Consider the following 22,077-nt stretch of genomic DNA (forward strand, 5'->3'; position numbering starts at 1 on the left):
ACAGGTTTCATCCTTAAGATTGTCTCTACTCAGAGAGATGTTCCAGACCCTCCCCAGATTTGTGTCTCCAATTGCAACAGATCTCTTTGCCATACTCTCTAGCGTCCCTACCCTATGATTCTTTCTAGATTGGACAATGGCATCATATTTAATTAGAACAGAACTATCTAAGAATGCATTTAGGCTACCATCAAATGTAGCTCAGTGGGAAAGCACTTGACCAGCATGTGTGAGGTCCTAGGTTCAATCCCCAGTAACAGGGTGCAGGGTGTATTTAAAATATATAAATGGATCCACTGCATAGCTACTGAGTGGCTGACACTTATTCAGATGGAATGCAACATAAATAGGAGATCCAAGACTTGACCCCCAAAAAAGCTGCTGGATAAACATGTGGAACGTGTGGGAATGTGTGGGTGATAGATGTGCACAGCCTGTGCTCCAAAGAGGACATCAGTAGAGAGCCCAGAGCCAGAATGTGCTGGCAAAGGGGCGAGAAGAAATTCCAGATAGGAACTGGATGAGCAGGATGCCAGCGATGGAAAACAGTTGCCTCGCTGACTCACAGGGCCTGGCTGTGCCACAAGTTTGCAGCCTGGTTGAACTGGATTCATATTTTCTCTTTTTTTTTCAAGTGGGAAGATGGCCACTGTGGGGAGAGATGTCCCTGCTATTTATCTCCAGTCTAACTGGTTTTGGTTTTCCACTGTCATCAACAGGGACCTGTCTAGCAATATGATAACACAACTCCCAGCCAGCCTTTTCGGTGACCTTCATCTGCTCCAAAAGCTGTAAGTCCCCTGCCTCACCATCAGATTTAAGTGGCAAGATCTTAGCCTTCCAAAATAATAACAATACCCATACTTATCCCCCTCCCTTCCTCTAATGGGAAAAAAGGAACCTGTCGTCCAACCCTCTTCTGTATGTCCACAAGAACCAGTTTGGAAGTCTCAAACAACTTCAGTCTCTGTAAGTAAAGCATTCTAATTGTACCGCTGTAGGAAGGCTGTCTCGCTTAGAGACGTATCTGATACTAAGTGCGTGTTTCTCATGATGGGGCAGGCATCCCCAGGAGGCATGTCCAGGAAATCCTGACCACACGGTCCACTGTCAACTATTAACTAGGTCACAGCAAAGTTGCTGTTATGGTCACGTGGTTCTATAAAAGTCACTCTGTGTATGAAGCTGCATATACTTCCATCCAGAGAACTGGACTGAGAGGGAAAAATCAAACCCCATGACCTTCAGGAAGAATGAAATTTGTAATAACCGTGTTTTAGAAAAGACTGACAGAAATAAATTATCTAGGACTTTGCTTCTTTTCCCCTGTCCCATCTCCCTGAAGACATTGTAAGATAAAAATCGATCTTTACTTTTTAATTAATGAGAACAGCCCCACAAAGACAAACATTCAAAAAATTCAGTGTTGTTTTGGTATTTTACAATTTCAACCAAGTGAGTTCCAGGGATACCAAAAATCCTGCCAATTACTCTTTATAAATGTTATTGATTCTTTTCCCCTGGGTGACTATCTGTTGGCAAAAGTTTGTCTTGACAAAAAAAAAAATATTACATTATCTTTTTCAGCCTGATGCATTTTTTCTTTGTTTTGTTTTGCTTGTTTAAAAAGTAGGACTTTTGTCTGTTTGTTTAATATTCTGAGACAGGGTCTCACATAGCACAGGTTAGCCTCAAGCTTAGTACATGGTTAAGGGTGACCTTGAACTTCTGATCCTCCTGCCTCCCCTTCCCAAGTGCTAAGGTTATTAGTTTCCACTATACCAGGTTTCTTCCAGAAACTAATCTTCAACATCAAATTTCTTTTTTCTTAAATAGATTTCTATTTCTGTTCTAATAACAATCTATTTAACAGCACACAATTTAGTGGTCTTTTAGCCAACATCGGTGGGCATCCACTGACGGGCAGCATTGTCCTTAGAACGCTAGAGTATACATAGCTTGTAAATTTTCTAATGACTTATTATTTATTCGTGGTGAAGTCAGGTATATGAACACGCACATCAGTGACTTTGGAAGCTTGGGGAGGGCACTGGTTCTCTGAAGCTGGAGTTACAGACAGTTAGTTATGAGCCACCTTGTGGGTGCTGGGAAGTGAACCCAAGTCCTCTGGAAAAGCAGTCAGTGTTCTTAACCACTGAGCTAGCACTCCAGCCCTAACCTGTTATTTTTTTAACAGCCGACTTCAGGCCTTCATCATGGTTCCTCTCTAATGGATAATGTCATCATATGTCATGATACTCAACTGCATGGAACTGTCTTCCTCCCCAGCCCCAAGCTCCCCAAAATAACAACTCACTCGAAGTATATTTACAAATACCTAGGCTATATAACTAAGCTCATTCCATAATTGGCTAATAATTTTAAACAACCCATCTATACTAATCTACATTCTGTCACGTGTCACACCTTTGCTTGGGTACCTCACATGTGCCCTTCTCATATTTCCCCCAGCGACTCTTCCCATGTGGGTATCTATCCCAGAATTCTTTCTACCTACCTGAAGTCCCACCTTCTGATCTACCCTTTTTTATAGGCCATAGGTTTTTTTTTTAATTGACAGGCGATGCACCCATACAATACACAAGATATTCGCTCTGACTCCCTTGCACAAAGCAGTCCTGTGTAAGAATGTGTTTAAACGGCTGGGGAATGTAGTTCACTGACAGAACACTTGACCGGCTTGGGGTCCTAGGTTCACGGTGCACGTTTCTATACAGAAAATTCTCCTGCTGCCGTCTGATCCCTTTCCCAAAGTAGAAAGTGTTGCTCTTGCTCTCCTCTCTTCACGTCTAATTGTTTCTAAGACTCACTGGAATAATACCTCACTGTTGGTATATACTGGTGAGCAATACTATAGTAATAATACTAACTGGACATCAGTTCATATATTGGACTTACATACAAGCTATAATGACCCCCGTGGTGCAGCAACCATGCAATCCACATAAAACGTCAGTGGTGAGAATCGAACATGAAAGCTGAAAAATCGATGGGAAGAAGTGGGGTGAGGGAGTTTTTAAAAGAACTCGGGGGGTTTCCCAGAGGGGCCACAAGATGATTCTGTAGTATCAGGTATCTCTTCCCATTTTAATTCTGGTCTAGAGAGCAAAGGGATTCTCCCGTGAAGAAGCCACTAGACCAAGGAAAATTTAAAAACATATTGTGAACAAAATCTTTACTCAATCAGCTATAAGCATCAGGATAAATCCTGCTTTTTAAAGGATTTATCTGTGATCGCACGCTGCAAACAGGAAGTTCTCACTGCTACACTGCCTTTTCCCTGTTAGCTTCCGGTGAGGCCTGTGGCTCTTCCTTTACACTGTCCCGAAGGGGTCTCTGAGACCCAAACCTTTAGAAGTGCCTGGATAAGCTCAAAATGTCGGGGGTCTCTAACCATCTCTCCAACTAACTCAGAATGTCCGGATGCTTGACGTTGTAGACCCTGGCGGGAAATAAGAATGACTGCTCCTCTGGGGTCTTGCTAAATGATGGTTCTGAGTAGCATCTTCCCCACTGCCTCTGAGCTTCCACTCCAAAGGCCCATAAGGCCAGGGAGAAATAAATATTCAAATCCAGATTCTCATCGGACTCACTTTAGTTGGAAGTTCTAGGTATGAAATGAAACCCATGAACTTCCATGGTAGTGCTGACTTAATCAAACTCTGAAAATAATGTTAAACTCAAATCAGACACCACTGCCATTTGATCAATTGATTGTTTGTTTGTTTGTTTGTTTGTTTATTACTTCTGGGGGTGGAAGCCAAACTCTTGTGTTTGTCAGGCAAGCATGCAGCCACTGAGCCGTACTCTCCCAGCCCCTTACCATTTCAAAACCAGTTTTATATCAAAATGTAATTTTGCATCTAAGCGACACAAAAACTCCCACTTACAGCAGCTGTTAATATTAATGATAAATTTCATCGGAATGTCTGCTATGAAATTTTTAGCCATATTCGAATTGGTAACATAAAATTTAAAGCATCAGATTTTAGTCGTGACCAAAAAGTGAAATGGTTTCAAAGAGTGTAACCCTAAAAATGTGCAACCCATTGTACATATCTTCCAGAGACCTGGAAAGGATAGAGATTCCAAACATAAGCACAGGGATGTTCCGACCCCTGAAGAACCTTTCTCACATGTATGTATGCTTGAAGGGATGGAGGGGAAAGAAGGCATGATGGATTAATTCAAATATTCTCATGCTCAACTGTCTAATTATCACTGAACTGTGTTTGTATGCAACAAACGTCTTCTTTTCTATTGAGAACTTTTTAATTTTGTCACCTTTGGTCCCTGTTCAAATAGAGTTCAATATAATGATGTGCCGACATGAATGACCCTTCTCTCTGGAAACACGATGTTTATCCAATTGAGGCCCAATAAGAGATCAGGGTACCAGAATGCCACATATTACATCAAATGAAGTCACTGGCTAAAGGGTACTCAGGAGACCTGGAAACATTAATTCACTTCACATGAGTGAGCAGTCGGCTGCTCTCAGATGTGGGCTATGTAGATTCCAGGTGTTGTTTCTCTTATTAAAAGTGCACTGCAAATGGAGGTAATTCATCTTTATCAGTTTTGTTAAGTCACTTGAATATATATTGGCTAAAGTGCACTGTGTAAGTTGTGTTCATATATGTGTTTATTTTTTAACGTGACCATTTCTTTATCAACTGTCTATGATCTATATGTTCCTGATTTCAAAATTAACCATTGTCATCCACAAACATAGGGAGAAATCGATGTAAGATCCCAAGTTGGGTGCAGCCAGTCGATGAGAGTGTTGAGGTGAATTCAGGTGCTCATTGGGGGACAACACTTTTGTGTCTGTGCAGGGGGTGTGGTGCCTCAAAGACAGGTGTTCAATGCGTATCCGTGTGCTTTTGCTCATTTCCCTTCCTGTGGCACCATTAGATAAATAATTCATGAGGCCGTCCTTTACTTGCTGCAGGCAGAAGGTGAGTTTGTCTTAGACTAGAGAGATCCAGACTGTTCTGAATTTGGCGAAGCTGGTGTCTAAATGCTAAGGTCACGGAGGGACCAACAACAAACAGAAAAAGAGCTAGCTTAGCTACATTCCTGATAAATGACCTCCTTTCTTCTTCTTTGACCTTCACTTGCTGAAACATCCCTACCTTCTCACCCTATCCCTCACCCCTTACCCCTGTTCCCATCCCGCCTGCTCCTGGTCACAGTGAGAAAGCCAACCTGGCTTTCTCGCTCTGAAGACACTGAGTATCATGGAATCCTAAAAGAACCAAGTTTGGGACAGAGGTCTGGGGTAGAAAAAGAAACTAATGAAGTCAAGATGTCAGGTTTCTTTAATTGGATGTCAACTGTTGTTAAGAAGCTGGACTGTAAGCTACTTGGGGTAGAATATGCCTTGTATGTCTCCGAGACACCCAACACTCAACAATCCAACATCCTTCGATGATCTAAGAGATGTTTGTTGAGTCCTTAGCATCTGGCAGGAACATAGTGATGCTGAGGACCCATGAATGAGAGAGAGAAAGAATGTGCCAGAGTACTTTCTTTTAGCTTTGAAGTGGGAGTAAATGAGCCAATAAGTAAATGTCTATTGATTCCGTGATGATGCATGAAATGAAGAGATAGATGAAGGGTTTGGATGGTCAGTCACTCGGTATTTGAAACAACCAAATATATCCAAAGAAAAAGCAGAGTCAAGGCTCGCCAAGGGGCATGGGTCTAGCTTGCATAAGACTAGAAGACCATAGCCAGGCACATGGTCTTGAGAGGGCTCCACAGAGCGCCATGGAGTCATCTAACTTGCTGGTGTGGAAACTGAATTCGGAGATGGTAAAAGTATATCCATCTGGGGCAGAAAGAATAGGATAATGAACCACAGGACACAGTGGAAGAGTACAGATAGAACGTGTGCCGTGGGAGAAAATCTACACATACATGTTTAGGGTGTGGCCATAACCCCAATGAGCTGGCCATCTCCAACCCTCAAGAGTGCCCAGATTACAAATGCATTGACCACATTTCCCTCTAAAAGCTAAGTCCTTTCGAAGAAACTCTGATATGGACCCTATGTTTGAGGTGACTGTTTCTCCCAGCTCTAGCAAGACTCAGTCTTCCTAATCTCAAACTCCCCCCTTTGACCAGCACAAGAAGGAGGCTAGATACTCAATACTGATTGAGAATAGTTTTTGTGAGTCATAGGTTCCCGACAGTGAAAGCCTGGGATGTTAGCTAGAGATCTTTTTTTTTTCTTTTAATAGTGACCTGCTTTTTAGAATATCCAATATGGCCAGGGATGGTAGTAGAACCCCCGAAACTTGAGGTCTTGACCCTTGACTCTCTCCAAACACAGCCATACAGTTCTGAAGTCTATGACCCACACAGTGCTAGTCTTTCCAATAGCCCTACCTAGACCAGCAAATTGCTAAAGACTAATAATACTTCACAATAACAAGCAAACCAGCCAAGTGCCAACCCCTCCTCCCGCCTGTAGCCCTGGTAGGGGATCTTGAATCACTGCTGCCAAATGACTCTCTCTTTTTCTCCTTTGACTTCAGTTACTTGAAAACCTTTCGGTACTGCTCCTATGTTCCCCATGTCCGAATCTGTATGCCCTCGACTGATGGTATTTCTTCATCTGAGGACCTCTTGGCTAACAGTATCCTCAGAGTGTCTGTCTGGGTTATAGCTTTCATTACCTGCGTTGGGAATTTCCTTGTCATAGCCGTGAGGTCTCGCATTAAGGCTGAGAATACGACCCACGCTATGTCCATCAAAATCCTCTGTTGTGAGTATGTTTCTTGTAATAAATAGATCGCCTTCTACAAGGGGATATGTATATGACGTATTGTATATTTATATGATGCGTATACGGGATTGTATATTCGACAAATATCCCTCAATACAAATTAGCTTTGGTGGGCAAATATTTTCTAGATGTGAATGGACTGTTCTTTGTGATTTTACGTAACAAGCTCTTAGCACGAAACACAGCCCTGGGAATCACGTCTTAGAAATGAAAACTCCAGCCAATGAATGGGGGGAGGGGCACATGGAAGATAAAATAGGTTTTGAGATTTGTAAACTAAATGTAATTTATTATTAATTTCAACTACAAAATCCCACATGCCTGACAAGCCCAGATGCTCCCTTACTGCCACTGTCAAGAAAAAGATGGGCAAATATTTGTGTTAATCAAGAATATTTTGTTAACTATACAAGCAGTACATATTTTCAGTTACATACTACCCCCTCAAAAATTGTTACCCCTTTCCAGCCTTTTAGCTCGATAACAAATGAGGTCCACTGTGGCTGGTTAGTAGTCTAGTAGGTAGTTAACATCAGCTCGTTTAATACAGGAAGAGGGATCTAGGAAAATAGAGCGCAACTGTCTTGGGTTGCTTGGCTCCTTGCAGGTGCCGACTGCCTGATGGGTGTATACTTGTTCTCCGTGGGCGTCTTTGACATCAAGTACCGAGGGCAGTACCAGAAGTATGCGCTGCTGTGGATGGAGAGTGTGCCCTGCCGCCTGCTGGGCTTCCTGGCCACACTGTCCACGGAGGTCTCGGTGCTGCTGCTGACATTCCTGACCCTGGAGAAGTTCCTGGTCATCGTATTCCCTTTCAGAAACCTGCGCCTGGGCAAGCGCCAGACTGCGGTGGTCCTCGCCAGCATCTGGGTGGCGGGATTTCTCATAGCGGCCGTTCCCTTCACCAGCGAGGATTATTTTGGCAACTTTTATGGGGAAAACGGAGTCTGCTTCCCACTTCATTACGACCAAGCAGAAGATTTTGGAAGTAGAGGGTACTCCCTTGGGATTTTCCTAGGTAAATTTCATCCCCGGTTTCACAGAGACGCCACCATCTTTCTAGAAATGACATCAGATGCTCCTCTGTTCATTCGGAAAGAAAACAAAGTTCTTGGCGTGCACTTTGTAGGTTTTCCTTAAACTTTTCATTGCTGAGATTTAGTGTAGGAAACAAAGACACACTCTCAGGACCTGTGGGTGGTTTGTTTTTTTAATTGCTTCTCATTCTTTTTGCTTCTCAGTCATAGTGAGTATGGCCTGGAAAAACTTAGTGCCCTGTCCTGAAACCCTACCAAATTTCTCAAACTCCCTTTAAATTATTTTAATGTCATAATTTAAATATTAATAAAATTCTGGAAACCCACTAGCAGAGTATCTAAACACCCACAGAATTATTGCCTTTGGTAAACACAGCTCTTGAGGCCCCTTCAATACAAATTTTTTTCAGCTGTCTTAATTCCCTGACTTTTTCCCCTTAGAAATGATGATCTTGTATTTTCTGTTATAAATATATGATAGACTTAGACCTTAACATTAATGGTTTAAATTGTACATGTCTTCGTTCTGCTTGGAATGAAGAATTGTCCACAGCCTTTCTTTACCTAAGACACATCATTTCATCTGTTTCTTCTTTTCTCATCTCCCCATCAACAACTTCTTGATGCTTCATTAAAAATACGTTCCCTCTGCCTTCCACTCCTGCTGGTCTCTGCCCACTGCTGTTGCTATAATCTAAGATCTTGCCTCTGCTCTACACTCTTAGCCCCTCCCACTACTACTGACGTCACAATCCCCCCTCACATTTGTTCCATAGCCCTGGCTATGAACAGTCTCCAATCAGAAACCCACCAAACTCTCCAGGCCAAACTTAAATGGATCGCTTAAAACTCACCCTAAAGTCGCCCTAACCTCTGTTCCCATTTCTCCGTCGATTCCTTCTCCTTCTCTGGAAAACAAAACTCTGTTTTTACATCATTTTGTTGATTCTCTTCAGACACCAGTCTTCTCCCAGGATCCTTTGGGCTGTTTAGGCTTCCACCTGGCTTGTTTCTTCACAGTACCTAGCGCAGGTGATCTTCGCAGACACCTCCGACGCATATGCCTGCGTGAACACATTCAAACCGCCAAAACTTACAGTGTCAAGAGTTTATTGTGCATTTTCTGTGGCCGTGCACAATATTAAGAACTAGAGAGACAGCAGCCAGGGGTCTCACAGCGGGATGCAGACCCGCAGCTGCATCCTCATAGCGCATGCCGAAAAGCACTATGGGTAAAGAGACTAGGATGTCCACGTCTGAGGATGAGGGAAGGCTTCGAAGGAGAAATGAATGGGGATGGTGGAGAGGCACAGCCAAGCGAAGACAGAGAATTAGGGGTGGGAGCTGTGTTCCAGGAAACACACTCCAGTGTGTTCCAGCTGTGTTCCAGGAAACAACATTTTGTGAGTTCAAAGTGGACCTCAGCTCCAAGGACCAGCCAGGCCCAGTTAAATTGCTAAGGAAGTTGGATGTAGCTAACTTTTACAGCTGAGGCACCAGACTCTCTTAAAACAGATTAAGCACCTTCAACAGAATCATTTTACTTTATGCCAAGCTAAACTCTCTGACAAGAGACCTCAGACAAACCAGTGTTATAAAATTCTATTATATAACAATAATTTTAACTGTTTCCCCAGCCATTACCGGTCTTGTACACAGTCTGAGTTCAATTTAGGAATGTTTTTAGCAGCTCTGGAAATATATGCAAATTTCATGCTTATTAAAAAAAATTTGATAATCACTATTTTGGATTTTTTTTTTTGTTCCAGCAAGAATAAAGCAAGCTAAAGAAACAAGAAATAAGTGTTATAGGGGATGTCAGTGGAACCATTTGGTCCCAAAAGAATGATTCATTTAGTTGTATTTTTTTTAAACATTTTTATCTCTTTTCTAAATGGAATGTAAAGGGTTCTGAACCACAATAGTTTAAATCACTGTAGACAAAAGTTAGCAAAAATACATTTTGGTTTTATGTGTTATGTTTATTGAAATGCCCAAAGCTTAAAGAAAAGTGGTTCTGGGGCAATTATATTTGTGATGAATTCTAAGATTATTTTATTCATGTGTATAAGACAAAGAACTGAGATTGTTACTTATTTTTGAAACGTGAATTATAATCATAGCCTCACCTTAAAGGGTAACTTACTAGGAACTAAAAACAAAACTCTGTGTGTGTGTGTGTGTGTGTGTGTGTGTGTGTGTGTGTGTGTGTGTAAGAGAGAGTTGGGAGGGGAGAAAAGCTAATTTGCCTCACAGTAGTCTAGATTTGAGTTTCCAGCCCTAATTTCTCATAAAGAATGTATGCCTTTGAAATCCTCTTTTAAGGCTAATAAAAACCCAATTCTTGATTTTATTCCCCAAACTGGGGAAGTTTAGCTACATAGCTGTACAAACATAGGAGAGGGTGCTTCTGGGAAAGGCCAGTGCTGGGCGCTGTATTAGCAGCCACGTAGCCGATGCTTCTCTACTGACCACACAGAGAGTGTAAACCAAGCGTGCTTCTCCAACAGGTGTGAACTTGCTGGCTTTCCTGGTCATCATGTTCTCCTATGTCACCATGTTCTGCTCCATTCAGAAAACAGCCCTTCAGACTGCAGAAGTGAGGAGCCACATCGGGAAGGAGGTGGCTGTTGCCAACCGGTTCTTTTTTATCGTGTTCTCTGATGCCATCTGCTGGATTCCTGTGTTTGTCATTAAAATCCTGTCTCTCCTTCAAGTGGAGATACCAGGTCAGTCCCCTTCTATATCCCCGGGTTCACAGTGCCTTCTTAGGCCTTTTGATTGACAAGGACAGAGTTTAGGACAGTGCCTTGCACATAGGAAATTCTCCATAAGGACCTATGGCATTGATACAATGAGCTAACACTCCCATCTCAGTGTTTTATATTTAATATTCTAACATGGGCAGTAGTGAAATCCAGTGAGAAGAATAAAAAAATCACTGAAAAAAGAGAGAAGATAAATCTAAGTATCTTGCTTCTAGACAGATAGACAGATAATACTGTCTTAGTTGGGGTTTTACTGCTGTGAAGAAACACCATGACCAAGACAACTCTTATCAAGGACAACATTTACTTGGGACTGGCTTACAATTTCAGAAGTTCAGTTCATTACCATCATGGCAGGAGCTGCATGGCATCGTCCAGGCAGACATGGTGCTGGAGGAACAGAGAGAGAGTTCTGCATCTTGATCTGCAGGCAACAGAAGGGGACAGGCAGCCGGGAGGGGACTTTCCTCTGCACTGGGCAGACCTTAAGCATAGGACCTCAAAGCCCACCCCCACAGTGATGTATTTTCTCCACCGAGGCCATACATTCTAATAGTGCCATTTCTCATGGGCCAAGCATATTCAAACCACCACATTTATGTACATACATAGACAAAGAGACAGGTAGATAGATGTTGTGTGTAATCTTAAAACCCCACCCTCAGCCTCTGAGAACCTCCTTGGCTATCCACCAGTGGCAGAGACTTCTAGTTTCCCCAAGCTCTTACATGGTTGTTTCATTCCTCTCTATCCAAAGCCTGGCCGAAAAGTCCCTTTTCTTTCCTCTAGTTTCTTTTTCCTACAGGGCCCAGAAGTCCCACCTGTACCCTTCACCAGTAATTGGCTCCTGCCTTCTTTATTAACCAGAGTAAGAACCAGTTAGGGAACCATACTTTAGTATCAGCCCCTCCCGTACAAGTAGAAAGAAAGAAAGAAAGAAAGAAAGAAAGAAAGAAAGAAAGAAAGAAAGAAAGAAAGAAAGAAAGAAAGAAAGAAAGGCAGGCAGGCAGACAGACAGACAATAGAATCTCTGGTTCCACCAAGAATTCTAGATTGGTGCCTGAGGGCCAAGGCATGCACAAGAGGTATTCTTCTCAATTTCCCTGTGATTTAGATGCTCAGATTCAGATAGAACCATCAGCCCTATTTCATAGTCCTAACCATGAAACATCGTATCAGGCTTTGACTACATGACTCATGAAACACCCCGACCCATAGCACAACCCTACTTCACAGAGAAAAATCACATTTTGTTGGTTTGTATTTTACCCGATGCCTCTTCTAAGAGCACAGCTGCCAGGAGCCACCAGGGCATTTGTCCTTGTTCTTAAATAGAGCTTGGGAACATCTTCAGCTTACAGCCCATAGGCAGGTCCACCTGAAGAGCTGATCATGGTGGGAGTTGTGTCTTGGTCATTGTGACAGCCCTGAGTTTGGCACATGGAAGGTGATGAAGAGCTCTTTCCCCCCAGCTTATGCAGTTATGTGAGGCCTGCCCTAGTGTAAAGAGACACACCAGGCCCAGTAGCCCCCTCTTGCTTGAATTTTGCATCAAGCAAGCATAGATGTCCACCCAGTATAGATGTCCGCCCAGCATAGATGTCCACCCAGCATAGATGTCCGCCCAGCATAGATGTCCGCCCAGTATAGATGTCCGCCCAGCATATATGTCCACCCAGCATAGATGTCCACCCAGTATAGATGTCCACCCAGCATAGATGTCCACCCAGTATAGATGTCCGCCCAGTATAGATGTCCACCCAGTATAGATATCCACCCAGTATAGATGTCCACCCAGTATAGATGTCCACCCAACATATATGTCTGCCCAGCATATATGTCCGCCCAGCATAGATGTTCATCCAGCTTAGATGTCCATCAAGCCAGGTGAGATGAGGAATTGAAGATCACGGATGGTCAGAGCTGAGTACTTGGGAGACTTGCTGGTCTGCGCAGTGAAAGCAGATGACATAACTGTTTGCTGTTGGCTCATTGGAGGAGATCCAGCTACGTGCAGCACAGACATTCCCTTGGGCAATCTTCAATCTGTGGCCCCCTACCTGGACAACTCTTTCATCAGACCATTTCAAATTCCATAGGACCAAATAATCCACTGGCTCGCACTGCTCACATAATGTAGTCCAGTGTCGGACTATGTCTGTGGTGTCTCTTACTTCCCACCCCACCCTCTGTGATCTAAGGCCATAGCAACTGTGAACGTTCTCCTTTGTGTTTCTCTGCTATGTCATTTGACGGGGTTTCTTCTACTTGGAGATCATACAAGCTCTCAGGAGACAATAGTGTAGTCCACTGAACATTTCTCTCCCTCAGTGCTCAATGCAAGTTCTCTCTTCCAATGGCACCATCCCCGGCCTCACTCAAACCAGTTGCTTAACACCTACAAGATCTTGTTCCCATCATACTTGTTGGCCTCCTTTGAGCCACATCATACTAGCTTTCATCTTGAGTCCATGTGTCCATTGCTTCCTTAAAATTATAAATTCCAGAAATGCTGGGAACATGATTTATTCATCTTCATATATTCCACCGAGCTTTTCACATCATGGTGTTTAATAAACAATAACTCAGCTGCCATGCTATGAGCTGCCCCATGGAGAGTGAGGGGTCAGGAGCACACCAGGCTGCTAACCAGTATTTGAGCTCCATGAGGAACCTTTCTCAGTGACTTGGGGAAGCTGGGGCTGCCCAGGAGTCACGGATGTTCATCACCTTTGCCTCCTTTCTCCCGGTTGTGGGAGAAGGAAAAGAACACCCCAGATGAGTGAGTTGAATATTTCCTGCTCCTATCTTGACCCACCCACTGGTCTGTTGAGGTAGCATTGCTTCACTGGAGTGCCTTTTAGATAGCTCTCAAAAAATGGCTTCCCTGTTCTACAAGTCTCTTACCTCTCTGGGGGCTGTGTTCTTTCCTAATGCCACGATAACAAAATATTTCGTACATTCATTTTTTTCATCAAAAAGAAAAAAAAAATACCTCTATACAAAATACCTTTCAGAATACTGTCAGAGCATTTCCTCCGGTTTTGTCTTATGACAATTAAAATTTAGTCAATGAAATGCAAAAAAAAAAAAAAAAAAAAAACAGTAAGCAATAAAACTTTGAATCTATAACTCCTTAAGTACTAAGCATCACCATATATACATCAATTGCAGTTTGGATAATGTATGTCTCTTTAAGTCAGTATCCTCAGACTATGGATAGATCCCAGTTGATAAGTACTTGCCTGGCATGCATGAAGTCCTGGGCTCTGTCCCCAGCACTGTAAAAACAAACAGCCATCTTCACTTTCTATTCCCTTCTCTTTTTCTTCCTCCTCCCTCCCTCCTTCCCTCCCTCCCTCCCTCCCTCCCTCCCTCCCTTCCTTCCTCCCTTCCTTTCTTTTTAACTTTTTTAGGCCAGTAGTGTTTGGTTTTACCACCTGTCTTTAAGATATCTATTCTCTGGTTCTTGGTTATCCAAACAGTATGTGCTCCTTATGGAGTGGGCCTTAAGTCAAATCAGACATTGGTTCCTTACTCCTACAAGTTCTATGCCACCATTACCATAGGATATTTTGCAGGTAAGATAGATTGTAGGTCAAAGTCTTTTTATGGATGGGTTGATGTCCATGTTTCTCTTTCGGTAGCCTACAGAGCATCTTCTTTCACCAAAGGGACTAGAACACAGAGATGAGGCTCCATGTAGGCACCAGCTCCACTTCTCCGTGTTCAGTGAGCCTTGTGAGTGTTGTCCCCAGCAATGGATCCCTGCTCTCAGATTGAAGAGAGCATCCTTTTGTCTTAGCAACAGTGTGGGTTGTTTGGAGATCCATAGGACCCCTTGACCAACAACTCAACCAAGTGGGATCCTATGTGGCCACTGGGAAGCTTGTGTGGCTACAAGAAATGAGACTATGTATCTGCCATTACTAGGGGTCCTTATTAGGATCATTTCATCGATTCCAGAAAGCTTTCATTGCATTAGGCTTCCATCCCACCCCACATAAGCCTCCCAATCCCAGCCATCTCTCCCTGCACTCTCTCCTTCCACCCCATCCCACTCCACCCCTACCTCCCCCCCCACTTCCTCCTCCCATACCTACTGGCCCCCAGATTTTGGGGAAAATCTATTCTATTTCCCCATCTGAGGGAGATTCATGTGTGCCCCACCTAGACTCCTCCCTCCTCTTTACCTAACCTTTTGGGGCCTATAGATTGTAGTTTGGTTATCATTTGCTTAATGGCTAATATCCATTTATGAGTGAGTACGTAGCACATTTGTCTTTCTGGGTCTGAATCACCTCACACAGGATAATTTTTCTTCTAATTCCATACATTTGCCTGCGAATTTCATGATACCATTTAACAGCTGAGGAGCATTCCACAGTTGCAATTGTGTAAATGTAAAAGTACTCCATTGTGCAAATGCACCACACTTTCTTTATTCATTCTTCTGTTAGGGGCATCTAAGTTGTTCTCAGCTTCTGGTTATTATGAATAAAGTCAAAATGAACATGGTTGAGTAATGTCTTAGGGGCCGGATGGAGTGTCATTTGGATATATACCCAAGAGTGGAATAGCTGGGTCTTGAGGTAAATTGATTCTCAACTTTCTGGGGAACTGCCATATTGATTTCTGTACTGTCCAAGCTTGCAGCAGAGGAGTGCTTCCCTTGCTTCGCATCCTTACCAGCATAAGCTGAGCTCTTACTTGATTTATTGATCTTAGTCATTCTGACAGGTGTAAGATGAAATCTCAGAGTAGTTTTGATTTGTTTCTCCCTGGTGGTTAAGGATACTGAACATTTTTTGTTTTTGAGATTTATTTACTCATTCAATGTGTATGAGTACACTGTATCTGTCTTCAGACACACCATAAGAGGGTATCAGATCTCATTACAGGTAGTTGTGAGCCACCATGTTGAACTCAGGACCTTTGGAAGAGCAGTCAGTGCTCTTAACTGATGAGCCATCTCTCCAGCCCAGAACATTTCTTTACATTTTCTCAGCCATTGGAGATTTGTCTATTGAGAATTCTCTGTTTATATCTGTTCCCCAATTTTTAAAATTGGGCTATTTGATTTTTTGATGTCTAGTTTCTTGAGTTCTTTCTATATTTTGTATATCATTCTTATATCTGGTGTGAAGTTGGCAAAAATATTTTCCTTTTCTGTAGGCTGCTGTTTTGACAGAGCCCTTTGCCCTACAGAAGCTTTTCAGTTTCATGAAGTCTGTTTTATTAACTGTTGATCAAGTAGTGACTGTACTATAACTGTCCCGTTCAAGAGTTGTCTCCTGTGCCCGGGCATTCAAGGATATTCTCCACTTCTCTTCAATTAGGCTCTGTGAATCTAGTTGTATGTTGTAATCTATGAGCCACCTGGACTTGAATCTATGAAAGGTGATTAAAATGAATCTATTTGCCTTCTTCTACATGCAGACAACCAGTTTGACCAGCATCATTTGTTGAAGATGCTGGGTTCCCTCCACCCCCACTGTGTTTCTGGCTTTATCAAAAATGGCATTCATAGGTGTATGGATTTAAGTCTGGATCTTTAATTCAATTTCATTGATCAACATGTCTATTTTTGTGCCAATACCATGTGGTTCATTATTATAGCTCTGTAGTACAACTTGAAATGGAAAATAATGGGACCCCCAAGGTGTTTTTTTTTTGTTGTTGTTCTTTTGTTTTGTTTTGTTTACTGTTCAGGATACTTTTATCTATTCTAGGTTTTCTGCTTTCCCATATGGAGTTGAAAATTGTAAAATTGTTTTTTTAAGATTTACAAAGAATGGTGTTGGGATTTTGATAGAGATAGCATTGAATTTGTAGATTTCATTTTTTTACTATTTTAATCCTAAAGATCTAGGAGCATGGGAGAGTCTCCCTCTTCTGATATCTTCTTTAAGGACTTGAATATTTTATTATAGAAGTCTTCAACTTGCTTAGTTAGAATTAGTTCAAGATGGTTTATATAATTTGAGGCTATTATGAAAAGGTGGTTTCCCCTAATTTCTTTCTCAGTTCATTTGTCATTTGTATATGGGAGGACTAATGATTTTTTAAACATTTTTATTACTTAAGTTAATCTTGCTTCAGGCCACTTTGCCAAAAGTGTTTATCAGCTGTAGGTTTTGGTTTTTGTTTTTTGGGGATTTTTGGTGGAATTTTTAGGGTCACCTGTGTATACAATCATATCATCTGAAAATAAAGATACCTTAACTTCTTCCTTCCCAAGTGGTGTCCTCTTGTTCTTCCTCAGGTGTTTCATAGCTGTACTATGTTATGTTAAGTGAGTATGAAAAGAGTGGATGCCTTCTCTTGCTCCTGAGTTTAGTGGAATTGCTTTGAGTTTCTCTCCATTTAATTTGATGTTGGCTTTAAGCTAATATAAATTGCCTTTATTATGTTTAGATATGGTATGTCCCTTGGATCTCTAATCTCTCAGGACTTTTTTCATGATGGGGTGTGCGAGTTTGTCCCTGGCCTTTTCTGCATATAATGAAATGGTCATGTGGTTTCTGTCATGCAGTCTGTTTAATTGATGGATTACATTTACTAATTTTTGTATGTTGCTTCTCTGGGATGAAGCCTGCTTGATTTTGGTGGATGATCTTTCTGATGTGTTCATACATTCTGTTCACAGGTGTTTTGTTGAGTATTTTTGCATCTATGTTCATAAGAGAAATCGGTTTGTAATTCTTTTTCTTTGTTGAATCTTTATGTAGTTTAAGTGTCAGGATGAATGTAGCCTCATAAAATAAATTAGGCAATGTTCCTTCTGTTTCAATTTTGTGGAATAATTTAAGGAGTATTGGTATTAAATCTTCTCTGAAAGTCTGGTAGAATTCTGTGCTAAAACCATCTGGACCTGGTGTTTGTTTGTTTGGTTGGTTGGTTGGTTTGGTTTGGCTTGGTCTTTTGATTTTGGAGTTTGTTTATTTGTTTGTTTGGGGGAGACTTTTAATGGCTGCTTCTGTTTCACTGTGGATTATAGGTCTATTTAAATTGTTTATCTCATCTTGATTTAAATGGTAAGTGTTACCTATCAAGAAAATTATCCATTTCATTTCTATTTTTCAAATTGGTGGAGAACAGGTTTTTTTTAAAGTATGTCCTTATGATCCTCCGGATTTCCTTAGTGCCTTTTGTTTGCCCCTCCCCTTTTCAGTTACAACTTTGTTAAGTTGGATATTCTCTCTCTACTCACTAGTGTGGATTAGGATCTGTCTATCTCATTGATTTTTCTCAAAAGAAAGAAAGAAAAGAAAGGAAGGAAGATAGAAAGAAAGAAAGAAAAAAAAGGAAGAAAGAAAGAAAGAAAGAAAGAAAGAAAAAAAGAAAGAAAGAAAGAAAAAAGGAAGGAAGGAAGAAAGAAAGAAAAAAGGAAGGAAGGAAGAGAGAGAGAAAAAGAAAAAAAAGAGAGAAAGAAAACCAGCCTTTGTTCTCTTTTATTGATTTCATCCCTCAGTTATTATTTCCTGCTGTCAAGTCCTCTTGAATTTGATTGATCCTTGAGCTTTCAGGTGTGCTATTAAGTTGATAGTGATAGACTGGAGATAGATCTCTCCAGTCTTTTTTATGTAGGGACTTGGTGCCATGAACTCTCTTCTTAGTGCCACTTTTATTGTATCCTATAAGTTTGGGCATGCTGTTTGTTCATTTTCACTGAATTCTAAAGGGTCTTTAATTTTTTTTTTATTTCAGGATTAACCCATTTTTCTTCAGTAGAAAATTGCTCGGTTCCATTAGTTTGTAAGCTTTTGTTTTGTTTGGTTTGGTTTGGTTTGGTTTGGTTTGGTTTCTGTTGTTCAGCTTTGCTATGTAGTGGTCAGATAGGATGCAGTGAGTTATTTTAATTTTCTTATATCAGTTGAGACTTACATTGTGTCCATGTATGTGGTTGATTTTGGAGAAAGTTTCATGAGGTGCTGAGAAGAAAGTGTATTCTTTTGGTTTTGAGTGAAAAGCTTTGTGCATACCTGAGATCCATTTGGTTTATAAAGTTTGTTAACTCCAGTGTTCCTCCATGTAGTTTCTGTCTGGATGACCTGTCCATTGTTGAAAATGGGGTTTGAAGTCCCCCACTGTCAATGTGTAAGAGTCAGTATGTGATTTAAGCTGTGGTAGTGTTTCTTTTAAAAACTTGGGTACCTTTGTGTTCGGGGCACAGATGTTAATAATTAAAACATCACTTTAGTGGATTTTCCTTTGATTAGTGTGCAATGTCCTTCTCTATCACTCCTAATTAGTTTTGATTTGAAGTCTTTCTTGTTAGGTATTAAAATGCCTATACCAGCTTGCTTCTTAGGTCCATGAGATAATGTATGTCTGCTAGACTGTGTCTTTTTACTGAGGAATTGAGACCATTAAGACATATCAATGAAATGATTGTTGATTCCTGTTACTTTGGTATTGTCATTGGTGATGGTGGTGGTGGTGGTGCTGGTGGTGGTGGTGTTGCTGGTGGTGGTGGTGGTAGGTGTGTGTGTGTCTGTGTGTGTGTTTCCCTTCTTTTGATTTTTGCTGGTGTGACACTATTTCCTGTGTTTAATGGGTGTAGTTAACATCCTTAGGTTGGAGTTTTCCTTCTAGCACCTTTTGTGGGACTAGATTTGTAGAGAGATATTGTTTAAAATCAACTTTATCATAAGACATCTTAATTTCTTTATCTACAGTGATTGAAAGTTTTTCTGGGTATAGTCATCTGGGCTGGCGTCTATGAACTCTTAAGGGTCTGTAGGACATCTGCCCAGGCCTTTCTGGCTTTTACAGACTCCATTGAGAAGTTGGATATGATTCTAATAGGTCTGCCTTCTTAAGTTACTTGGTATTTTTCCCTTGCAGCTTTTAGTATTTTTTGTTCTGTATGTTTTTAGTGTTTTGACTATTGTGTGCCAAGGGGACTTTCTCTCATGGTCCAATCTAGTTGGTGTTCTCTACCTTTATTGACATCTCCTTCTTTAGGTTAGGAAAAGTCTCTTCTGTGATTTTATTAAAAGCATTTTCTGGGCCTCTGAGCTTGGTTTCCTCTCCCTCCTGCATTCCTATGATTCCCACATTAAGTCTTTTCATGGTTTCCCAGGTTGCCGAGATATTTTAAGTCAGGAATTTTTTTAGATTTAACATTTTCTTTGACCAATGTATCAATCTCTTCTATCATATCTTCTATACCCGGGGTTCTCTCTTCTATCTCTTGTATTCTGTTAGTGACGCTTGCCTCTGTCCATCCCATTAGAATTCCTAATTTTTTTCAGTTCCTGAAGTCCCTCATTTTTTTTTATTGACTTCTATTCCCAACATTCTATTCTTGAACATGTTAATTACTTCCTTAAACTAGTGTGTTGTGTTTTCCTGGGTTTCTTTAAGGGATTTATTCGTTCCCTCTGTAAGGAAATGCTATCATATTCACAAAGGCTGATTTGGGGTCACTTTCCTGTGCTTCAACTCAGCTGGGATGTTCATGGCCTGCTGTGGTAAGATAGCTGAGCTCTTGTGAAGACTTAATTCCCTAGCTGCTGTTGACTGTGTTTTTATACTGGCGGTTCAGCCTCTGGTTTCTGGATGATTAAATATCTAGATGCTGGTGGCTGGATTTGTCTTTGTGGGGTGGGCGTCTTGTTCCTTGGCTTCTGTTTCTGGGTTATTGAAGCGTGTGATGCCGTGTGTTGCCTGGCTTTTGTCCTGATCAGCTCTTATGTCCATGGGGAGTGCCTACTGATGTTGAAGGTTAGGAGGGATGGGTTGGGGGAAAGACGGTTGGAGAAGGTCTTTGTGATTCATTGAGGATGGGGTCAGAGAGGAAAGGGGGACCTCAACATGTTTCCTGCTACAGAGCTGGGGTGCCACTGAGTGCATCGGATCTCAGGAGCAGAAGGAGAGGTGTGGGTTCACCTTCAGCCTACTTGTTGCCCTGTGAGGAGCCACCCTTGGGTTAGCAGAAGGGTGCCTGCTGGAGTTGGAGTCTGGGATAAAGAAACAAGTTAGGGGAGGAAGGTTAGGATGGGAAATCTGTGGGATCCACAGAAGATGGGGGCGGGGGGCAGAGAAGGTTACCACGGGTGTTCTGCAGCAGCACTGGGGATGATATTGGGCAGCTGGGAAAATAGAGAGAAGAGGAGAAGATCTGTGGACAGCTTGCCTGGCTTTCTGGTAGGCATTGATGTGTTTTACAAAGCCAAGGATGTGTTTTATAGAGCACAGTATGGTGTTGTGAGAAGGGGTACCGCGGCAGGCCCATGCTGAGGCACCCCACCCCTCCCGTGGAGTAGAGTTTACTTGGGGGTATGAGAAGAAGGGGAGTTGAGAAGGGAATAGAGGAAAAGAGAGAACAGAGAAGGACCGAGGAGGAGGAGAAGAAAGGAAGGGGAGGAGAGGGGAGGTTAAGGGGGAGAGGAAGAGAGAGAAAAAGAAGCCAGCTGGGAACATTAGAGATTGGGGGAATAAAAAAAGAAAGGGGTCAGAGAGAGAAGGGAGTCAGAGTCAGAGAGCAAGGGAGAGGCCAAACACTCCCTTTTATAGCAAGCCTGGCCTACATGCCTGTTGCTAGGTAACTGCTGGGTGGAGCCTAGAAAGTTGCAGGCTGAGATTCAGCCGTGAGTGGCGTAGGTGAGGGTGTGTGGGATCCACAGGAGATGTTGCGGGGAAGGTTGCAGTTGGTGTTCTGTTGAAGCAGTAGGAACAAGATGGAGACGGAGTTGTTGTGTGTGTGGGGGGGGGGGGGTCTGGATCTGGGAGAACAGAGAGAGAGAGGAGCCACTTTCTATTTCTTTTCAAACTTCTTTTATTTCTCCAGGCACCATCACTTCCTGGATCGTGGTTTTTTTCCTTCCGGTGAACAGCGCCTTAAACCCCATCCTCTACACTCTCACCACCTCCGTTTTTAAGGACAAGTTGAAACAGTTGCTGCACAAACATCGGAGGAAATCGATTTTCAAAGTTAAGAAGAAAAGTTTGTCTGCTTCCATTGTGTGGACAGATGACTCTTCACTTAAACTTGGAGTGTTGAACAAAATAGCCCTTGGGGACAGTGTAATGAAACCAGTCTCCCCGTAGTGGTTTTAGATCACTAGACGTTGAGAGTACTACCTAAAACAAAGTACAGTTTGGGGAAGATGGCATCCGAGAAGGTTTTCATCTTGGCCAGCAGCCACCCGTTCAGCGCCAGGGACACAGTGGAATGGCTGTGGGCCCCTGAATTCTGAGGACAGTTCTATGACCTGTGGAGCAAGCTGAGAATAGCGTCACAAACCTCTCCTTCTTGCCTGCCCAGACCTAGAATGCACATGTTATCCATGTCGACTGATACATGGTTGATCTCCGGGTAGTCAACACTGCCTGCCTAGCCCTGGGTGCCCACGTGTAGCCACGGCCGTCTTTTACACCGAATTGCACTGCCTGTTAAGTATGGGCATCCGTGACCCATGACATCTTATTCTGGTGTGACCATCAC

The 22,077-nt window shown here is 42.2% G+C and overlaps 1 protein-coding gene across 3 annotated transcripts in view; it reads left to right on the top strand.

The window, feature by feature from the left end:
• The window catches only part of RXFP2 (relaxin family peptide receptor 2), a gene marked incomplete at both ends in the record, with an annotated part of 60,212 nt that extends 38,532 nt beyond the window's left edge, over positions 1-21,680 (top strand). For all 3 annotated transcript variants that reach the window (XM_080940687.1, XM_080940686.1, XM_080940688.1), the window contains 7 exons: positions 720-791; positions 898-969; positions 4,088-4,159; positions 6,567-6,796; positions 7,425-7,835; positions 10,365-10,583; positions 21,421-21,680. In XM_080940687.1, the coding sequence (XP_080796813.1) occupies positions 720-791; positions 898-969; positions 4,088-4,159; positions 6,567-6,796; positions 7,425-7,835; positions 10,365-10,583; positions 21,421-21,680 (1,336 nt within the window). The remainder of the gene's footprint in view (positions 1-719; positions 792-897; positions 970-4,087; positions 4,160-6,566; positions 6,797-7,424; positions 7,836-10,364; positions 10,584-21,420) is intronic.
• Between the last annotated feature and the right edge of the window lie 397 nt (positions 21,681-22,077).

This window comes from Micromys minutus, assembly GCF_963924665.1.
Source record: "Micromys minutus genome assembly, chromosome: 29".
In the NCBI taxonomy this organism is placed as follows: Eukaryota; Metazoa; Chordata; class Mammalia; order Rodentia; family Muridae; genus Micromys; species Micromys minutus.